Below are 21695 nucleotides of genomic sequence, written 5' to 3' on the forward strand. Positions count from 1 at the left end.
AGAACTTTCAATTACAACTTTGACTTAAAATATTACCTGAAGTTTGACAGCAAGTCCATTTAGCTCAAGGCAGAACTGCCTGAAAATGCAAATACATAAATAAAAAGTCATTATCTATTCTCCACAGCAATTTTTAGAATATTAGCTGCAAAACGAGAATCCCATCAGTATCATTCCTCCTCCCTCACAACCCAGCTGAACAGACGACAACACATTTCAAACCCAGCTGAACAGACGACAACACATTTCTTCTAAAGGCTTACAGATTAAAAATAGAAAACCAATAACCCTCATAACATCCAATACCAGAGTTCAGTGAGCTGATCATTCTCTTATATACTAGAAATTAGTACAATTTTTCAGGGAAGTAATTTGGAAATATTTACCAAGACTTTTAGGAAGTGTATACTTTTTGACTAAGTCATTCTTCTAAGAATCTATTGTAATGAAATAATCAGATCTGCATGCAGATAAATGTATAAACATGTTCACAGGAGTTATATATGCATATAAGAAAATTTCTGAATTGTAGAAAAATTCAGCAACTGGAGGGTAATAAAATGTTGGTATACAGAAACACACAAAGAAATTACAGCAGGGCACAGTGGCTCAGGCCTGTAATCCCAACACTTTGGGAGGCCGAGGCAGGCGAATCACCTGAGATCAGGAGTTCAAGATCATCCTGGCCAAAATGGTGAAACTCCATCTCCACAAAAATACAAAAATTAGCCAGGTATGATGGCAATGCCTGTAATCTCAGCTATTTGAGAGGCTGACAAGGGAGAATTGCTTGAACCTGGGAGGCAGAGGTTGCAATGAGCCGAGATCACACTACCGCATTCTATCCTGGGCGAGAGAGTAAGGCTCCATCTCAAAAAAAACAAAAACAAAATTACACTACAATTACATTAAGGCCATCAGTTTTAGACAGTTGTGTGATAAAAAGACAATCTTCTATGTCACAAAGACAGTTTTATAGCTGTCAAAATACTGAACGTGTTCCCTCCAAAAGTCCTACCTATTAATATTTAGTTCAATGTATCAAGTTAGCTAAATCAATACTATGTTTCCTCATCAGAAAAACTGAATCATTTTGGTTCCCAAAATAATGCAAAGCTAAAACCTATATAATCAGAAGACAAAAAAAAAAAAAAAAAATCCCCCCAAAAAAGAAAAAAAACAGGATATATATGAACAAATTTGGTAGGAAAAACTTTACTTACTGCACATTGTAACAGAAGAAAACAAAAAGGCAAGGGTCAAATTTTCAGCTGTTTGCAACTGCATTTCCTTTCCAGATGCCTAATAATGCTGTCCTTAGATTACAAAAATAACTATTTCTTTTTTTTTTTTAATTAATTTATTTTTGCTATACTTTAAGTTCTAGGGTACATGTGCACAACGTGCAGGTTTGTTACATATGTATACATGTGTCATGTTGGTGTGCTGCACCCATTAACTCGTCATTTACATTAGGTATATCTCCTAATGCTATCCCTCCCCCTTCCCCCCACCCCACGACAGGCCCCAGTGTGTGATGTTCCCCTTCCTGTGTCCAAGTGTTCTCATTGCTCAATTCCCACCTATGAGTGAGAACATGCGGTGTTTGGTTTTCTGTTCTTGTGATGGTTTGCTGAGAATGATGGTTTCCAGCTGCATCCATGTCCCTGCAAAGGACATGAACTCATCCTTTTTTATGGCTGCATAGTATTCCATGATGTATATGTGCCACATTTTCTTAATCCAGTCTGTCATTGATTGACATTTGGGTTGGTTCCAAGTCTTTGCTATTGTGAACAGTGCCGCAATAAACATACATGTGCATGCGTCTTTACAGCAGCATGATTTATACTCCTTTGGGTATACACCCAGTAATGGGATGGCTGGGTCAAATCCACCACCACCTTTAAGGACACTCAGCTTCATTTCTCCTCACCAAGTTTCACTTTGAACTTGGGCTATTAATTTTAACTTGAAATTGGAGGAGGATTTGTCCTTCGTTATTCCCTGAGATCTGAATTCTGTTTGTGCCTCTTAATAACATTATTTCTAAATCACCATATCACCCACCATCTACTGCCCCCTATCAAGTAGGCTGCATGTTATGTGTTTTTTAGTTGTTTTCCACTAAGTGGTAATAAAGACTGGTTGTGATAAGTAAGTTTCTTACCTAACCTAACCCTTTTACAGCCAACAGCAAAATTAAGTTGATTCAGCAATGCTGTGGGTATAATCTGTGGCAAATAATGCAAAACTTACAGCTTCAAGTTAATTTAATACAGGGCTAACATGTATACAGTTGTGCAGCTGAAGAGACCAACCAGAGCTGGAATCCAGCCTACATTCCAGTCACCACACATGTATCCTGGCATAAAGGAGTAACTTTTCCTAATCATTAAGACTCAATATGAGCTAGGGGGAGATTTGACTGAAGTCATGACCCAATTCAAATTAACATCATTATATAATCAACTGCATTAACTAAAAATGGCAAGTGTACAGCCTCAACTCAATAAAGGATGTATGCAAAAACAAACAAAACTCTTCCTGGTCAACTAATAAAAATATACACAATACAATAAAGAGATAAAAGAATATATACATGATAGTCCAAAAAGTGGTCAGTAGAAAAAAATAACAAAAGTAAAAATAGCATCAGAACAAATGAAATACTTGTGAGCAATATTTTATGTAAAGTTTTACGTAATGTTTTATATAATGTATGTTTCACAGAATAAGTTAAATAGGGAGGTAAATGTTTTCTTAGACCTGAAAAAAAAAAAACCCTTGTACACTAAAATCAGCCCTTATTTGTTAGGAGTTATGCTTGTAATGGAAAAAACGGCCAACCACGGTGGCACACGCCTGTAATCCCAGCACTTTCGGAGGACAAGGCAGGCGGATCATGAGGTCAGGAGATCAAGAACATCCTGATCAACATGGTGAAACCCCGTTTCTACTAAAAATACAAAAATTAGCTGGGCATGGTGGTGTGCGTCTGTAGTCCCAGCTACTTGGGAGGCTGAGGCAGGAGAATTGCTTGAACCTGTGTGGCGGAGGTTGCAATGAGCCGAGATCACACCACTGCACTCCAGCCTGGTAACAGAGTGAGACTTAAGACTCCTGTCTCAAGAAAAAAAAAAAAAAAGAAAGAAACAGAAAAAGAAAAAAACATGCTCACCTACTTTCATCATTAATGCCAAAGCATAAGAAAGCAGTTATTTTCAAGGCTGATTAAAAATAAAGCAAAGGATGTACTACATTGAAGTGCTTGCTGTCTTGGGTTGTAAAAATGGGAAAATACCTACAAACTCATACTTTCAATTATTGTGCATTCAGATATGTAAAAAAGTTAGAAATAGTCACATAATTTGTCTAAAAATCAGCAAAGGGTACAAAGAAGTCTTAGCATCCTGAAATTGCTGAACTGTTATGACACGACATAATGTCTTGGCCATATCTAAAGAAGCATGCAGTATCAAAAAGTAAATATTTTTTAAAAGTGCCTTGTCTTCAAGTTGAGGCACACAACACAGGAAACATGGTCAAATTTATTCAGGAAAAGTCATATTTCTACTCTACTTATCTAAAAATCAACTTACAAATAATAAGCCCCAATGAACACACACCTACTGCACTCTCTATATTTATTAATAATCTGTCAACTCATCCCAGCTCCCATGTGCACTGGAAAATTTATAATTTCAGGAAACACCTAGTAACTTCAGAATATATCTGCTTCTGAAGTTATTTCCACCTATCCACTAATTATCAATTTTTTCATTCAAAGCGTATTACAAAAAGCACCAAAACTCCTTACTTCAGGATTAAAATTAATCTCTATTTACCAAAGACAAGACTGGAAGTTTGCAATAATTTATAGGTAACTTATCAGATACCAACCCTAGACTAGGAACTAGAAGTAATCCTCCACAAAAACATAAAGTGGCCAAGTGCAGTGGCTCATGCCTGTATAATCCCAGTGCTCTGGCAGGCTGAGATGGGAGGATCACTTGAGCCCAGGATTTCAGGACCAGCTTGGACAACACAGTGAGACCCCGTCTCTACAGAAACAAAGGGGAAAAAAAAAAAGACAAGTCGGGCACGGTGGCTCACGCATGTAATACCAGCACTTTGGGAGGCCGAGGAGGGCGGATCATGAAGTTAGGAGTTTGAGACCAGCCTGGCCAACATAGTGAAACCCTATCTCTACTAAAAATACAAAAATTTGCCGGGCATAGTGGCACATGCCTGTAGTCCCAGCTACTCAGCAGGCTGAGGCAGGAGAATCACTTGAACCCGGGAGGCAGAGGTTGTGGTGAGCAGGGATCGCACCCCTGCACTCCAGCTTGGGTGAAGGAGTGAGACTCTGTCTCAAAAAAAAAAAAAAGACAATAGATGACACAAAGTTATGCATAAATGGGGAAATGGAAATACCGTATTAGTGGTTAAGAGATACAATTAAGGAAAACCATGAAATAAGATAATAAAACCCAGGCTGGCATGGTGGTAATCCCAGCACTGTGGGAGGCCAAGGTGGGCAGATTGCTTAAGCCCCGGAGTTTGAGATCAGCCTAGGCAACATGGTGAAACCCTGTCTCTACAAAAAATACAAAAAACTAGACAGGCTTAGTGGCATTCACTAGTAGTAGTCCCAGCTACTCAGGAGGCTGAGATAGGAGGATTGCTTCAGTATGGGAGACAGAGGCTGCAATGCGCCAAGATTGCACCACTGCACTCCAGCCTAGGCAACAGATCAAGACCCTGTTTTAAAAAAAAAAAAAGGTGGGGATAATAAGGCCCAAATCAATAAATGTAGAAAGGGTGGCTCAATACTTTGGGAGGACAAGGTAGGAAGATTGCTTGAATCCAGGAGATTGAGACTAGCTTGGGCAACATAATGAGATCCTGTCTCTACAACAAACTAAAAAAATTAGTGAGGCATGCTGGCACACGCCTGTAGTCCCAGCTACTCTGGAAGCTGACGTGGGAGGATCACTTGAGCCTGGGAGGTAGAGGCACAGTAAGCAGTGACTGCACCACTGCACTCTAACATAGGCAACAGAGTGAGACTCTATCTCAAAGAAAAAAAAAAAAGAAAAGTAGAGAGGTGCAGAGGCAGGTCCAAGTTATCAGCTCTGAAACCACCTTTCAAAACAAGTGACTCTGTAGCATACTTTGATCTGGAAACAACCAGTGAAGAAAGCTGAGAACCTTGTGACACTGAAAATGCCAAAGCTTTAAAATTTGGCTTCTTAGTCTGCAGTTACATAGTAAATTTTATGATTCATAATTATCATTAATATGAAAGTTTCGTGAGAGGAACTATTAGTATTTTGATGTAACATAAGGACCTACCTTAAATGTTCATACTTCCACACACCTTCATCTTGGCCTTCAGGTGGTTCAAGAATTTTGTCAATATTGGAGCAATCTGCTCTTATGTTCTGTTGAATATACTAAAAACAAAGAAGTTCTTATGGTTAATTAAATTATACCACCTGGTAAATCTTACATTAAGTACACATAATTTTTGAATACATAAATGCTCTTGTGGTTCAACTTGGGTTATACACTAAATAGGAAACCAAGTGTAGAATCATAATCAGTAACTCAGAAAAAAGTAGGTTACCCTTACTTATTTACTTATTTATCCTTCAATTCAACTTCATTTGGATAGAATCTACTACATAAATGCAGATATTGTATTTGTCAGGACTGGAACTGGGATCAAAATTGCAAACCGTGGCCAGGCGCGGTGGCTCAAGCCTGTAATCCCAGCACTTTGGGAGGCCAAGATGGGCAGATCACGAGGTCAGGAGATCGAGACCATCCTGGCTAACACGGTGAAACCCCATCTCTACTAAAAATACAAAAAAAAAAAACTAGCCGGGCGAGGTGGTGGGCGCCTGTAGTCCCAGCTACTCGGGAGGCTGAGCCAGGAGAATGGCGTGAACCCGGGAGGCAGAGCTTGCAGTGAGCTGAGATCCGGCCACTGCACTCCAGCCTGGGCGACAGAGCGAGACTCCGTCTCAAAAACAAAACAAAACAAAACAAAACAAAAATTGCAAACCGTAATTTCTTTTTTTTTTTTTTTTTGAGACAGGATCTCACTGCATCACCCAGGCTGGAGTACAGTGGCACAATCTCAGATCACTGCAATATCCACCTCCTGGGCTCAAGCAGTCCTCCCAACTCAGCCTCCTGAGGAACTGGAACTACAGGCACACGCCATCACGCTGGGCTAACTTTTCTGTATTTTGTAGATACAGGATTTTCGCCATAGGCAATGTAAATGTAACTATGGTACATATTGTAATTCCATTTATATGAAGTGTCTAGAATAAGAAAATCTATTGAGACAGAAAAAAGATTTGTACTGGCGTAGGGCTTGAGGGCAGAGAGGAAGGCAGAGGAGACTAAAGATGGCTACTAATGGGGATGAGTTTTTCCTTTAAGAAAGGATAAAAATGTTCTAAAAGGCCAGGCGTGGGGGCTTCATGCTTGTAATGCCAGCACTTTGGGAGGCCAAGGCGGGCAGATCACGAGGTCAGGAAATCAAGACCATCCTGGCTAACATGGTGAAACCCTACCTCTACTAAAAATACAAAAAATTAGCAGGGCGTGGTGGTACACATCTGTAGTCTCAGTTGCTCCGGAGGCTGAGGCAAGAGAATCGCTTCAACCCGGGAGGCGGAGGTTGCAGTGAACCGAGATCGCACCACTGCACTCCAGCCTGGGCAACAAAGCGAGACTCCGTCTCAAAAACAAAACAAAACAAAAAAAGTTATAAAATTAGACTCTAGTGATGGCTGTGCAACCCTGTGAATATAATCACTCTAACTGTATGGGGATGTGTATGGTATGTTCATTAGACCCAATAAAAGTTGTTTTAAATAACTAAGTTTAAAAAAAAGGCAAGGGAGGGTCACTTTCAATTTTTAAAATGTAATAACAAAAAAATTTAAATTTCAGATCTCTGTAATGCTTTATGCAATCTTTTGGATATTCTGAAATGCGAATAGGTTAGAGTAAAAGGGTGGTTACAAAAACTTACTAACTATAAGGCCTTCTTGAGCCAATCAATTTTGCCTACTTCAGACAATCTTTCTTAAATATCACTTGCGTACTCAAAAACTTTTTTCCCCAAACAAAAGGTCTCACATATTTAGTACTGAACCAGCCTACTGCAGAGCATAGAAACCAAAAGAAAAACCATTGTTCCAATACAGCATGTCCAACTGTTCAGATGATGGTGACCTTTTCAGCCTGATATGGTGACATGATAGTGATCTTGATACAATATTAAATATGTGTGCCATCTCATTTAAAAATTCCTTCTAGACCCAGTTTGGTTTTTTTCCAATGTCTCCTCTTAGAGTTGTACCTGATTTTATTACTCAGTATTCATCTGAATTCACTGGGGAATGTGACGATTTTGCTTTTGTTTCTTGGTTGGGAATCACTTGATTCTAAAAGTCTTGTGGGAAGGCACGGCAAAGAACAGAGTCATGCACACACACGATGACAGGGAAAGGGATCAAATACTTTTTTTTTTTTTTTGATGGAGTGTTGCTCTTGTTGCCCAGGCTGGAGTGCAATGGCTTGGTCTTGGCTCACCACAACCTCCACCTCCTGGGTTCAAGCGATTCTCCTGCCTCAGCCTCCCGAGTAGCTGGGAATACAAGCACCCACCACCACGCCTGGCTACTTTTTGTATTTTTTGTGGAGATGGAGTTCACCATGTTGGCAACGCTGGTCTCGAACTCCTAACCTCAGCGGATCCACCCACCTCGGCCTCCCGAAGTGCTGGGATTACAGGCGTGAGCCACAGTCCCCAGCCTCAAACACGTTTTAATCACTCTTTAATTATTACTGAAACCACTCTCCCTGATATTTTTTATCTTATCCTAATGTTTCAAAGTCTTGATTCTCTCTCTCCTTGAGGAGATACAGGTAAATTGTATACCTTCTCCACAGGCCACCTCAAATTCCATGTCACAATTCTGTCCAATCTCTCGTTCCCCTAGTACACTCAAGCACTCCCTGGTTATTCGAATCGTCGCAGAACTCCATCCGATTTCCTGCCATATTTGTAATTTGTATGCATTAGCAATCTGTCTATTCATTTTTGTCGTTCCTGTTCCCACTACACCTTCTATGGATAGAACTTTTTTTTGTTTTTGAGGTAAGAGTCTCACTCTGTCACCCAGGCTGGAGTGTAGTGGTGCAATCTCAGCTCACTACAACCTCTGCCTTCCGGGTTCAAGTAATCCTATCGTCTCAGCCTTCCGAGTAGCCGGGATTATAGGCATGTGCCACCATGCCCAGCTAATTTTTGTATTTTTAGTAGAGACGGGGTTTCACCATGTTGGTCAGGCTGGTCTTGAAGTCCTGACCTCAAGTGATCCACCTGCCTCAGCCTCCCAAAGTGTTGGGATTACAGGCGTGAGCCAACGCACCTAGCCTTCTATGGCTAGAACTCTTAGCAGCATTTATTTCACACTTAATAGCACAACTTACTAGCGCTTACTTTCATGTGTCTCCTTCATATAGCGAGTCCCTGAACACAGAGACTTTTATTTATTTATTTATTTATTTATTTATTTATTTTATTTATTTATTTTTGAGATAGAGTTTTGTTCTGTCACCCAGGCTAGAGTGCAGTGGCGCTACCTTGGCTCACTGCAACCTCTGCCTCCTGGGTTCAAGCAATTCTTCTGCCTCAGCCTCCCAAGTAGCTGGGATTACAGGTGTGTGCCACAACACCTGGCTAATTCAAGACTGCCTAGGCTAATTCAAGACCACCTAAGCTAGTTTTGAACTCCTGGGCTCAAGCAATTCTTCCACCTCAGCCTCCCAAAGTAATGGGATTACAGGCATGAATCACTGGGCCCAGCCCAATTTTAATTATTTAACCACGTATTTAGAAACTGACTTTACTTATATAATTACTAAATTTTGTTATTAAGTGGAGTTACAAGCCTCAATCTTGAAGACATCTAAAATCCTTTTATTGATACCAATTTATGTAAAGCAAAAAAGAAATCCTTAACTTAGAAATAAAACAAAAATGTCATTTTGGCAAGTCACAATGGCTCACTCCTATAATTCCAGCACTTTGGGAAGCAGAGGCAGGCAGATCACCTGAGGTCAAGAGTTCAAGACCAGCCTGGCCAACATGGCGAAATCCCGTCTCTATTAAAAATACAAAACCTGGCTGGGCGCGGTGGCTCAAGCCTGTAATCCCAGCACTTTGGGAGGCCGAGGTGGGTGGATCACAAGGTCAGGAGATCGAGACCATCCTGGCTAACATGGTGAAACCCCGTCTCTACTAAAAATATAAAAAAAATTAGCCGGGTGTGGTGGCGGGCGCCTGTAGTCTCAGCTACTCAGGAGGCTGAGGCAGGAGAATGGCGTGAACCCGGGAGGTGGAGTTTGCAGTGAGCCAAGATCGCGCCACTGCACACCAGCCTGGGCGACAGAGCGAGACTCTGCCTCAAAAAAAAAAAAAAAAAATACAAAACCTGGCCGGGCATGGTAGCACACACCTGTAATCCCAGCTACTGGGAGACTGAGGCAGGAAAATCACTTGACCCTGGGAGGTGGAGGTTGCTGTGAGCAGCAATCATACACTATTATTGCACTCCAACCTGGCAGTGAGACTCTATCTCAAAAAAAAGTCATTTTGTTTTCTATAAAGAGTCCTCCACACTTTTATGCAATAGAGGCAACTATCATTTTTTAAAAATGAGCTAAGAAGGATGGACGAGGTGGCTCCCGCCTATAATCCTAGCACTTTGGGAGGCCGAGGCAGGTGTATCACAAGGTCAGGAGTTCGAGATCAGCCTGGTCAATATGGTGAAACCCCATCTCTAATAAAAATACAAAAATTAGCCAGGCATGGTAGCACATGGAGGTTGAGGCAGGAGAATCGCTCGAACCCGGGAAGCAAAGGTTGCGGTGAGCCGAGATCACGCCACTGAACTCCAGCCTGGGCGACAGAGCAAGACGCTGTCTCAAAAAAAAAAGTACTTGAAGAAATAATGCTAAAAAGTTTCCAAGTTTGTAAAAAGATGTAAGCTTGCAAATTCAAGAAGCTGAGTAGGCTGGGAAAAAAAGAGGAATAGGGAATTATTGTTTAATATGTATAGAATTTCAGTTGGGGAAGATAAATTTCTGGACACGGATGGTGGTGATGGTTGCACAATGGGAATGTACTTAATGCCACAGAACTGTACACTTTAAAATAGCAAAAATGATAAATTTTATGTCTCATATATATTGCCACAATTTTTTTAAAAAGCTGAGTGAACATCAAACAAGATAACCCCAAAGAAATTTACATCCAGACGCATCATAATCAAATGGCTAAAACCCAAAGATAAGTCCAGGTGTGGTAGCTCAGGTCTGTAATCCCAGCACTTTGGAAGACCAAGGCAGGAGGATCACTCAAGCCCAGAAGTTAGAGATCAGCTTGGGCAACATAGTAAGACCACGTCTCTACAAAATATAAAAATTAGCCAGGCATGGTGGTGTATGCCTGGAGTACCAGCTACTTGAGAGGCTGAGTTGGAAGGACTGCTTGAGCCTAGGAAGTCCAGGCTGCAGTGAGCCATGATCATGCCACTGTACACCAGCCTGGAATGAGAGAGTGAAACCTTGTCTCAAAAAAGAAAAAAAGAAAAAAACACCACTAAAGAAGACAGAAGGCCGGGCGCAGTGGCTCAAGCCTGTAATCCCAGCACTTTGGGAGGCCGAGACGGGCGGATCACAAGGTCAGGAGATCGAAACCATCCTGGCTAACACGGTGAAACCCCATCTCTACTAAAAATACAAAAACTAGCCGGGCGAGGTGGCGGGCACCTGTAGTCCCAGCTACTCGGGAGGCTGAGGCAGGAGAATGGCGTAAACCCGGGAGGCGGAGCTTGCAGTGGGCTGAGATCCGGCCACTGCACTCCAGTCCGGGCGACAGAGTGAGACTCCGCCTCAAAAAAAAAAAAGAAGACAGAAGAATCTGAATGACAGCTTCTTTCTCATCAGAAACCACGGAAGCAAAATGGCAAAACATTTTTAAAGTGCTGAAAGACTTAGCAGGCTGAGGCAGGAGGACTGCTTGAGGCCAATAGTTCAAGACCAGCCTAGGCAACACAGCCAGACCACGTCTCTACCAAAAAAAAAAAAAAAAAGTCAGTCAGGGGTGATGTGCTACTGTAGTCATAGCTATTCAGAAAGCTGAGGTGAGAGAATCTCTTAAGTTCAGGAGTTTAAGGCTGCAGTAAGCTATGATCATACCACTGCACTCCAACTTGGCGAAAGAGTGAGACCCTGTCTTAAAAAAAATAAAAATAGAGTCCAGGCACGGTGACTCACACCTGTAATCCCAGCACTTTGGGAAGCCAAGGAGGGTGGATCACGAGGTCAGGAGTTCAAGACCAGCCTGGCCATGAAGGTGAAACCCCGCCTCTACTAAAAATGCAAAAATTAGCCAGGCACGGTGGCAGGTGCCTGTTATCCCAGCTACTCAGGAGGCTGATGGATGAGAATCACTTGAAACCAGGAGGCGGAGGTTACAGTGAGCCGAGATCATGCCACTGCACTCCAGCCTGGGAGACAGAGTAAGACTCCATCTCAAAAATAAATAAATAAAAAATAAAAATATAAAAATGAAAATAAGGCCAGGAGGCCAGGCAGGGTGGCACACGCCTGTAATCACAGCAATTTGGGAGGCTGAAGCAGGCAGACCACAAGGTCAAGAGATCGAGACCATTCTGGCCAACGTGGTGAAACCTTGTCCATACTAAAAATATGGAAATTAGCTGGGTGTGGTGGCAGGAGCCTGCAGTCCCAGCTACTCGGGAGGCAGAGGCAGGAGAATGGCTTGAATCTGGAGGTGGAGGTTGGAGTGAGCCGAGATTGTGCCACTGCACTCCAGCCTGGGCGACAGAGCAAAACTGTCTCAAAATAAATAAATAAATAAATAAACAAAAGGCCGGGCACAGTGGCTCACATCTGTAATCCCCGAACTCTGGGAGGCTGAGGTGGATGGATCACTTGAGGTCAGGAGTTCAAGACCAGCCTGGCCAATATGGTAAAACCCAGTCTCTACTAAAAATAGAAAAATGAGGTGGGTGTGGTGGCATACACCTGTCGTCCCAGCTACTGAGGAGGCTGAGGCAGGAGAATCGTTTGAACCCAGGAGGTGAAGCCTGCAGTGAGCCAAGATCACGCCACCATACTCCAGTCTGGGTGACAGAGCGAGACTCCACCTCAAAATACATACATAAATAAATAAATAATAAAAATGTGCTAAAAGGAAAGAGTTGCCAAGCCAGAATTCTATATCCAACAAAAATATTATTTAGAAATGAAGATCAGCTGGGCATGGTGGCTCACGTCTGTAATCTTAGTACTCTGTGGGGCTCAGGCAGGCAAGTCAAGAGTTCAAGACAAGCCTGGCCAACGTGGTGAAACCCTGTCTATATTAAAAATACAAGAATTAGCTGGGGGTGGTGGCACATGCCTGTAATCCCAGCTACTCGAGAGGCTGAGGGAGAATTGTTTAAACTCAGTGAGTCCAGATAGCGCCACAGCACTCTGGTCTGAGTGACAGAGCAAGACTGTCAAAAAAAAAAAAAAAAAGAATTGCTAAAGGAAGTTCTTCAGACAGAAAATAATACAAAGAAAATTGGGAACATCAGGAGCAGGAGATATTGTAAATATCTGGGTATAAATATAATAGACTGTTCTCATGACTTCTTTAAAATACATTTGACAGGTGAAAGCAAAAAGATTAACGATGGGGTTTTCAATGTATATTGATGTAATATATGGTAACTATAGTATAAAGGGAGAGGAAAAGGGGTGCATATGATAGTAAAGTTTCTACATTTCAATTAAAGTGGTAGAATACTGATTTTAAGTAAACTGCATAGAGTACCCATTTAGTGATCAAGTATATAAATGTGTCAAAGTTAGAATTAAAACAGAATACTAAAAATGTTCAAATAACCCTTAAAAAGACAGAAAAAGGGGAAACGGGAACAAACAAAAAGCCCAGAAGGAACTAAAAAGTAATAAAATGGTAGGTCTAAATCTAAATAATAGTAAACATACAGCACATCAATGTTAAATGGTCTGAATATACCAATTAAAAGAGAAAGTCTGTCAAAATGAACTAAGAAACATGACCCAACCATATGCTGTCTACAAGAAACTTACTTCAAACATAATTATATAGGTAGGTCAAAAGGATGAAAAAAGAAATACCATACAAACATAAATCAAAAGAAAGTTATCAGGAATGCCAAGGTGGTTCAACATTTAAAAACAACAACAACAATGCAACATACTACATTAATATACAAAGAGAAAAAAACACATGATCATACCGATGCAGAAAAGATATCTGACAAAATCCAACATCTTTTCATGATAAAACCACTTAGAAAACTAGGTATAAAAGGAAATTTCCTCAACATGATTAAGGGCATTCATGAAAAACTCACAGCTAACCTCAGACTCAATGGTGAAAAACTAAAAGCCCTTCCCTTAAAACCCAAATGAGACAAGGATGCTCACTTTCACCACCACTATTCAACACTGTACTAAAGTTCTAGCCAGAGCAACTAGACAAGATAAAGAAATAAAAGGCATCTCATTTGGAAAGGAAGTCGTAAAACTATCTCTATCCACAAATTACATGATCCTATATATACAAAATCCCAAAGAATCCACAAGGACGTTACTCTAAGTGCAAAATGATTCAGCAAAGTCATAGAATACAAGATGAATACACAAAAATCAGTTTTGTTTCTATATACCTGTAGAATCTAAAAAGGAAGAAAATAATTCCACTTACAATAGCACCTAAAAACTTTTAACTACCTAGAAATAGATTTCAATAAGGAGATAAAATTTTTTTGCAGACTGAAAACTACAAAACATTGCTGCAATTAAAGACCTAAACAGGCCAGGCGCAGTGGCTCAAGCCTGTAATCCTAGCACTTTGGGAGGCCGAGACAGGCGGATCACGAGGTCAGGAGATCGAGACCATCCTGGCTAACACGGTGAAACCCCGTCTCTACTAAAAAATACAAAAAACTAGCCGGGCGAGGTGGCGGGCGCCTGTGGTCCCAGCTACTCGGGAGGCTGAGGCAGGAGAATGGCGTAAACCTGGGAGGCGGAGCTTGCAGTGAGCTGAGATCCAGCCACTGCACTCCAGCCTGGGTGACAGAGTGAGACTCCGTCTCAAAAAAAAAAGAAAAAAAAAAGACCTAAGCAAACGGAAAGACATCTTGTGTGCATGAGTAAGAAGGCTTAATATTGTTAAGATGTCAACGCTACCTAAAGCAATCTAGAGATACGAGACAATCTCCAGCTAAATTCCAATTGACACCCCCCCTTTTTTTGCAGATACAGAAAAGGTGATCCTCAAATTTATATGGAATTGCAAGGGTTTCTGAATAAACAAAAAAAAATCTTGAAAATAAAGAACAAATTTGGTTAGAGCATGGTGGCTCATGCCTGTAATCCCAGCCGAGGCAAGAGGATCACCTGAGCCCAAGAGTTCAAAACCAACTTGGGCAACACAGCAAGATTCTGTCTCTATTAAGAAAAATAAAATAAGGAACGAAGTTGGAGGATTCACACTTCTTGAGTTCAAAACTTACTACAAAGCTACAGTAATCAAACACTGTGTGATACTGGCATAAGGACAGACATACAGACAAAAAGAAATAAATAAAGAACCCAGAAATAACGTGTCACATACACGGCCAAACGATTTTGACAAGGCTGCTGAGACCATTCAATAAAGAAAGGAAAAGCATTTAAACCATTTTTAAGCGTACAGTTCAGTGGCATTAATTATATTCCCAGTGTTGAGCAAAGAAAAACCCTGGGCCTAACAGCTTCACTAGTAAACATTTAAAGAAAATACCAAACATTCAAAGAAAAACTAATGCCAGGAGCGATGGCTCACACCTGTAATCCCAGCACTTTGGGAAGCCAAGGTGGGTAGATCACGAGGTCTGGAGTTCAAGACTGACCTGGCCAAGATGGCGAAATCCCATCTCCAACTAAAACTACAAAAATTAACCAGGTGCAGTGGCGGGCGCCTGTAATCCCACCTACTCAGGACGCTGAGGTAGGAGAATCGCTTGAATCCAGGTGGCGGAGACTGCAGTGAGTTGAGGTCATACCACTGCACTCCAGCCTGGCCTGGGCAACAGAGTGAGACTCTGTCTCACAAAAAAAAAAAAAAAAAAAAAAAAAAAAGAAAGAAAGAAAGAAAGAAAAAAGAAAAACTAGCACCACCTTGTCAAAATCTTCCAAAAAATTGAAAAGGGGGGAATACTTTCTAACTCATTCTATAATGCCATCATTGTCCTGACACCAAAGCCAAAGACACTATTAAAACTACAAACTGATATCCCTCATGAACACCAAAGCAAAATTCTCAATAAAATACCAGCAAATCAAATTCAGTAGCATATTGAAAGGTTTTTATACACCATGACCAAGTGGAATTTATTCCTGGAACACAAGAAATACAAAAATGGTTTAACATCCAAAAAAAAAAAAATCAATCAATATATCACATTAACAGAATGAATGGGCCGAGCATGGTGGCTCACGCCTGTAATCCCAACACTCTGAGAAGCCAAGGTGGGTAGATCACAAGGTCAGGAGTTCGAGACCAGCCTGGCCAACACGGTGAAACCCCATCTCTACTAAAAATACAAAATTAGCCAGGTGTGGTGGCACACGCCTGCAATCCCAGCTAGGAGGCTGAGGCAGGAGAGCCACTTGAACCCAGGAGGTGGAGGTTGCAGTGAGTGGAGATCATGCCATTGCACTCCAGCCTGGGCAAAAAGAGCAAAACCCAAACTTAAGAAAAAAAGAAAAAAAAAACAGAATGAATGAAAAAGAAACACATGATATTTTGGCCAGGCGTGGTGGCTCACACCTGTAATTCCAGCACTTTGGGAGGCTGAGGTGGGCGGATCATGAGGTCAAGAGATCAAGACCATCCTGGCCAACATGGTGAAACTCCATCTCTACTAAAAACACAAAAATCGGCTGGGCGTAGTGGCGCATGCCTGTAGACTCAGCTACTCAGGAGGCTGACGCAGGAGAATTGCTTGAACCTGGGAGACAGAGGTTGCAGTGAGCCGAGATCACACCACTGCACTGCAGCCTGGTGACAGAGTGAGACTGTCTCACAAAAAAAAAAAAGTAAGAAAAAGAAACACATGATCATCTCAATAGGTGCAGCAAAAGCATTTGACCAAATTTAACACCATTTTATGATCTAAAAAGCACTGAATGAACTACAAATAAAGGAAATAACTTCAATATAATAAAGATCATATATGAAAAATCCATGGTGAACATCATACTCAACAGTGAAAAACTAAAAGCTCTCCTCTAAGATCAGGAAGAAGACAAAGATGCCCTCTTTCACCACTTTTATTCAAAGTAGTACTGAAAGGTCTAGCCAGAGCAATTAGGCAAGAAAAAGAAAACAGATCTACATTGGAGAAGTAAAATTATCTGTTTGCAGATGACATGGTCTCATATGTAGAAAACCCTAAAGATTTCACATCCAAAAAACCTGCAAGAATAAATGAACAAATTCAACAAAGTAACAGGACACTTCCCCCTATTTTTAAAGAAAAAACCATCTGTACATTTTTCTTCAAAATTTAACCAATTTCTAGGCATACAGCTAGATCTATGTTTATATTCCTTTATCTTCCACAAGGCCTAACTCATTGCTAGGTATATAATGAAAACCCAATAAATACTTGCTGATTGAACAGCACTTTTTCTTTCTTTTTTTTTTGAGATAGGGTCTCACTCTGTCACCAGCCTGGAGTGCAGTGGCACAATCACAGCTCACCGTTAACCCTAACTCCTGGGCTCAAGCTATCCTCCCACCTCAGCCTCCTAAGTAGCTAGGACTACAAGTTCACACCACCTAGCCTAACCGTTTTTCTTTTTTGCAGACACAGGGTCTCACTATATTGTCCAAGCTGGTTTCAAACTCCCGGCCTCAAACTGATCCTCCCTCCTCGGCCTCCCAAAGTACTGAGATTACAGGTGTCAGCCACCACGCCTAGATGGGTGGTGTTTTTTTTTTTTTTTTTTTTTTTTTTTTTTTTTTTTTTGAGGCAGAGTCTCGCTCTGTCGCCCCGGCTGGAGTGCAGTGGCCGGATCTCAGCTCACTGCAAGCTCCGCCTCCCGGGTTTATGCCATTCTCCTGCCTCAGCCTCCCGAGTAGCTGGGACTACAGGCGCCCGCCACCTCGCCCGGCTAGTTTTTGTATTTTTAGTAGAGACGGGGTTTCACCGTGTTAGCCAGGATGGTCTCGCTCTCCTGACCTCGTGATCCACCCGTCTCAGCCTCCCAAAGTGCTGGGATTACAGGCTTGAGCCACCGCGCCCGGCTAGATGGGTGGTTTTTAATGCTCCAATAATTCAACTATATGTTTCTTTTATTTTCTAAGATCTTCAAATAACATAATAAATCCAAATAGCTATCTACTTTTTTTTTTTTTTTTTTTTTGAGATGGAGTCTTGCTCTCTCCCCAGGCTGGAGTGCAGTGGCATGATCTTGGCTCACTGCAAGCTCCGCTGCCTGGGTTCACACCATTCTCTTGCCTCAGCCTCCTAAGTAGCTGGGACTACAGACGCCCAGCTAATTTTTTTGTATTTTTAGTAGAGACGGGGTTTCACCATCCTAGCCAGAATGGTCTCGATCTCCTGACCTCGTGATCCGCCCACCTCGGCCTCCCAAAGTGCTGGGATTACAGGCGTAAGCCACCACACCCAGCCAGCTATCTACTTTTACTATCTGGCTATCAAAATGAAGCCAAACAGCCTCCATTTATGGTATATTTTCCCTTTAAAAATGTTATCAGCCAGGGCAACATGGTGAAACCCCTTCTCTACAAAAAAGTTAGCCAGATGTGGTAGTATGTACCTATAGTCCCAGCTACTTGGAAGGCTGAGGCTGAGGCAGAAGAATCAGCTGAGTCCAGGAAGTTGAGGCTACAGTGTGGCATGCTCGAGCCACTGCACTCCAGTCTAGGCGACAGAGTGAGACCCCATCTCAAAAAAAAAAAAAAAAAGACAAGTGCAGTGATTCACACTTGCAATCCCAGCACTTTGGGAGGCCATGGGGGGTGGACTGCTTGAGCCCAGGAGTTCAAGGTGGGCAACATGGCAAAACCCTGTCTCTACTAAAAATTCAAAACAAAAAATTTTTTTTTTTTTTTTTTTTTTTTTTTTTTTTTTTTTTTGAGGTGGAGTCTCACTCTGTCGCCCGGACTGGAGTGCAGTGGCCAGATCTCAGCTCACTGCAAGCTCCGCCTCCCGGGTTTACGCCATTCTCCTGCCTCAGCCTCCTGAGTAGCTGGGACTACAGGCACCCGCCACCTCACCCGGCTAGTTTTTGTATTTTTAGTAGAGATGGGGTTTCACCGTGTTAGCCAGGATGGTCTCGATCTCCTGACCTCGTGATCCACCCATCTCGGCCTCCCAAAGTGCTGGGATTACAGGCTTGAGCCACCACGCCCGGCCAAAACAAAAAAAATTTAACCGATGCCTAATCCAATACACTAGTATGCTCCAATGTATATTATCTTTTTATTCGCACCTTAATGAAATCCTATTTTGGTTTGTTTGTTTTTTTTTTGAGACAGAGTCTCGCTGTTGGCCAGGCTGGAGTGCAGTGGTACAATCTCGGCTCACTGCAGCCTCCACCTCTTGGTTTCAAGCGATTCTCCTGCCTCAGCCTCCCGAGTAGCTGGGACTACAGGCACGTGCCACCACGCCTGTCTAATTTTTTGTGTTTTTAGTAGAGATGGGGTTTCACCATGTTAGCCAGGATGGTCTCGATCTCCTGACCTGGTGATCCACCCACCTCGGCCTCCCAAAGTGCTGGGATTACAGCTGTGAGCCACCGCCCCTGGGCTATTTTTATTTTTTTAAGAGACAAGATCTTACTCTGTCACCCAGGTTGAAGTACAGTGGCACAATCATAGCTCATTAGACCCTTGAAGTAGGATCAAGTGATCCCTCCACCTCAGACTCCCTAGCTACTGGCACTACAGGTGTGCGCCACCATGCCTGGCTAATTTATCTTTTTGTAGAAACAGGGTCTTGCTATGTTGCTCACGCTGGTCTTGAACTCCTGGCCTCAAGTGATTGGCCTCCCACCTCAGCTTCCCAAAGTGCTGGCAGCCACAGTGCCCAGTTTAATATGCCATCTTAAAACAAAATGAGGGTCGACTAAACTTTTAAATAGGCATTCCATTAATTCAGTGGAATCTTGTCTATGCTAAAAGATGTAAGAATACTTAACTACATCAAAGAGGTAAAATGCTTAGGTTATTGGAGTTGTAAAAGGAACTATTTTTTTTGTTTTGTTTTGTGAAAGAGCACACTTCATTGGGAAGCAGACTGCTGCACACTGACCAACAGACAAAGGCCACCCAATGGGCACTTACACATCGTACTCCAAGACACAGGGTGAAAGAAACTATTTTTATTACCTGTTGAACAGCTAGTGTACTGTCCATTTCATCAAAGGATTCATCAGGCCAATTATAGAAATCCTACAAAAATAAATTCACAGTTAAAGCACATACAAAATACTATTATGATTAACATCAATATTTAATAAAGATCCAAAGCTCACACTGGAGGGGAAGAAAAAACTTTTGCAATGTAATTATCAGTGAAATAAGGAAATAAATTTTATTCAATTTTTATTTTTCAGGGACAGTGTCTCACTCTGTAGCCCATGCTGGTGTACAGTGGCACAATTGTAGCTCACTACAGCCTCAAACTCCTGGGTGTAAGCAATCATCCCACCTCAACCTCTCACCTTAGCTGCCCTATTCTTAGGATTATAGTCCTGACCCACTGCGCCTGGCTATTTGTTTTTTAAATGAATATCAAGATTTTATTTAAATGAACTACAAATTATGTTTTTTCCAATCACAAATTCCTCAAATATAGCTCCCATAAACCTTTAATGTATTACTTAATTGGGGAGGTAAGTCTATCACTTTTTTGTTTATGATGGTTAAATATCTCTCAAAAAGTTACAATGAAAAAAGAAATCTCCAGACACCAAAAAGCAAATCAGATTTTTACCAAAAGAAAATAGCTAGCATTAGTAACTAATTTATTGCTCCATAAGTATTATTATGATGATGATGAGATGGGAGTCTCGCTCTGTCACCAGGCTGGAGTGCAGTCGTGTAATCTCAGCTCACTGCAACCTCCGCCTCCTGGGTTCAAGCGATTCTCTTGCCTCAGCCTCCCAAGTAGCTGGGACTACAGGTGCACACCACCACGTTCAGCTAATTTTTGTATTTTTTGTAGAGACGGGGTTTCACCATGTTGGCCAGGATGGTCTCGATCTCTTGACCTTGCGATCCGCCCACCTCGGCCTCCCAAAGTGCTGGGATTACAGGCCTGAGCCACCATGCCAGATGCATAAGTATTATTTTAAGCAGAAATTATAAATTATTCTTCTTATTCCAAATAGTTTTAAATTTCTAAATCAAAATATGGGCACCATTAAAAAGTAATCATCAGGCCGGGCATGGTGGCTTACACCACTAATCCTAGCACTTTGGGAGGCTGAGGCGGAAGGATCACTTGAGGTCAGGAGTTTGAGACCAGCCTGGCCAACATGATGAAACCCTATCTCTACTAAAAATACAAAAAATAGCCGGGCATGGTGGTATGCACCTGTAATCCCAACTACTCAGGAGGCTGAGGCAGGAGAACTGCTTGAACCAGGGAGGCGGAAGTTGTGGTCAATCAAAATCATACCACTGCACTCTGCACTCTGGCCTGGGTGACAGAGCAAGACTCCATCTCAAAAAAAAAAAAAAAAAAAAAAAAAAAAAAAAAAAAAAAAAAAAAGGTAATCACCCATGGGTACAAAAAAATAGAAAGAATGAATAAACCCTAGTATTTGCTAGCACACACAACAGGGTGACTACAGTAAAAAACAATTTAATTGTACATTTAAAAAAAAACTAAAAGAACCTAATTTTTTGCAACATAAAGGACAAATGCTTATGGTGATGGATACTCCATTTACCCCCGATGTGATTATTACACATTGCATGCTTGTATCAAAATAGCTCATGTAACCTATAAATATATACACCTACTATATACCCATAAAAATTTTAAAAAGAGAAGTAAACATCCAAATAAACCAGCCTTCTATTAAAGGGAATATTTTTATTTCTTCTTTTTTAAGAGACGAGGTCTCGCTTTGTTGGCCAGGTTGGTCTCAAACTCCTGATCACAATCAATCCTCTAGCTTCAGCCTCCCAAAGTGCTGGGATTACAAGCATGAGCCACCATGCCCGGCCTAAGGGGGATATTTTTATAGAGCATCTTGCCCTGGTTCTGGAACTACCTGTAGATAATACAGTTAACAGACATTCCCCTAAGTGAACCTTTCCATTTGACTGATTTTTCAGCAAAGTTTACCTATGTAACCTCAGTAGGTAGCACAATGCCTGACACATAGTTGGAGCTCAAATGTCTCTGAGGTAAAACTTGGTGGGGAGGGGGTAAGAGTAAATCAATAATCTATGAACCTGTACATAAACCTGTAAAAGAAATAAACAAAGATTAAGTCTCCAAAACCTTGAG

At 41.6% G+C, this 21695-nt stretch overlaps 1 protein-coding gene across 2 annotated transcripts in view; it reads right to left on the reverse strand.

The window, feature by feature from the left end:
• Window positions 1–21695, reverse strand: part of LOC104676747 (10 kDa heat shock protein, mitochondrial) — a 58258-nt gene that overhangs the window by 12916 nt on the left and 23647 nt on the right. For both annotated transcript variants that reach the window (XM_010381626.2, XM_010381624.2), the window contains 3 exons: window positions 19562–19624; window positions 5359–5459; window positions 37–79 (listed from right to left, as the gene is read on the reverse strand). In XM_010381626.2, coding sequence (XP_010379928.1) covers window positions 37–79; window positions 5359–5459; window positions 19562–19624 — 207 coding nt within the window. The remainder of the gene's footprint in view (window positions 1–36; window positions 80–5358; window positions 5460–19561; window positions 19625–21695) is intronic.

The sequence above is a fragment of the Rhinopithecus roxellana genome, chromosome 14, assembly GCF_007565055.1.
Source record: "Rhinopithecus roxellana isolate Shanxi Qingling chromosome 14, ASM756505v1, whole genome shotgun sequence".
In the NCBI taxonomy this organism is placed as follows: Eukaryota; Metazoa; Chordata; class Mammalia; order Primates; family Cercopithecidae; genus Rhinopithecus; species Rhinopithecus roxellana.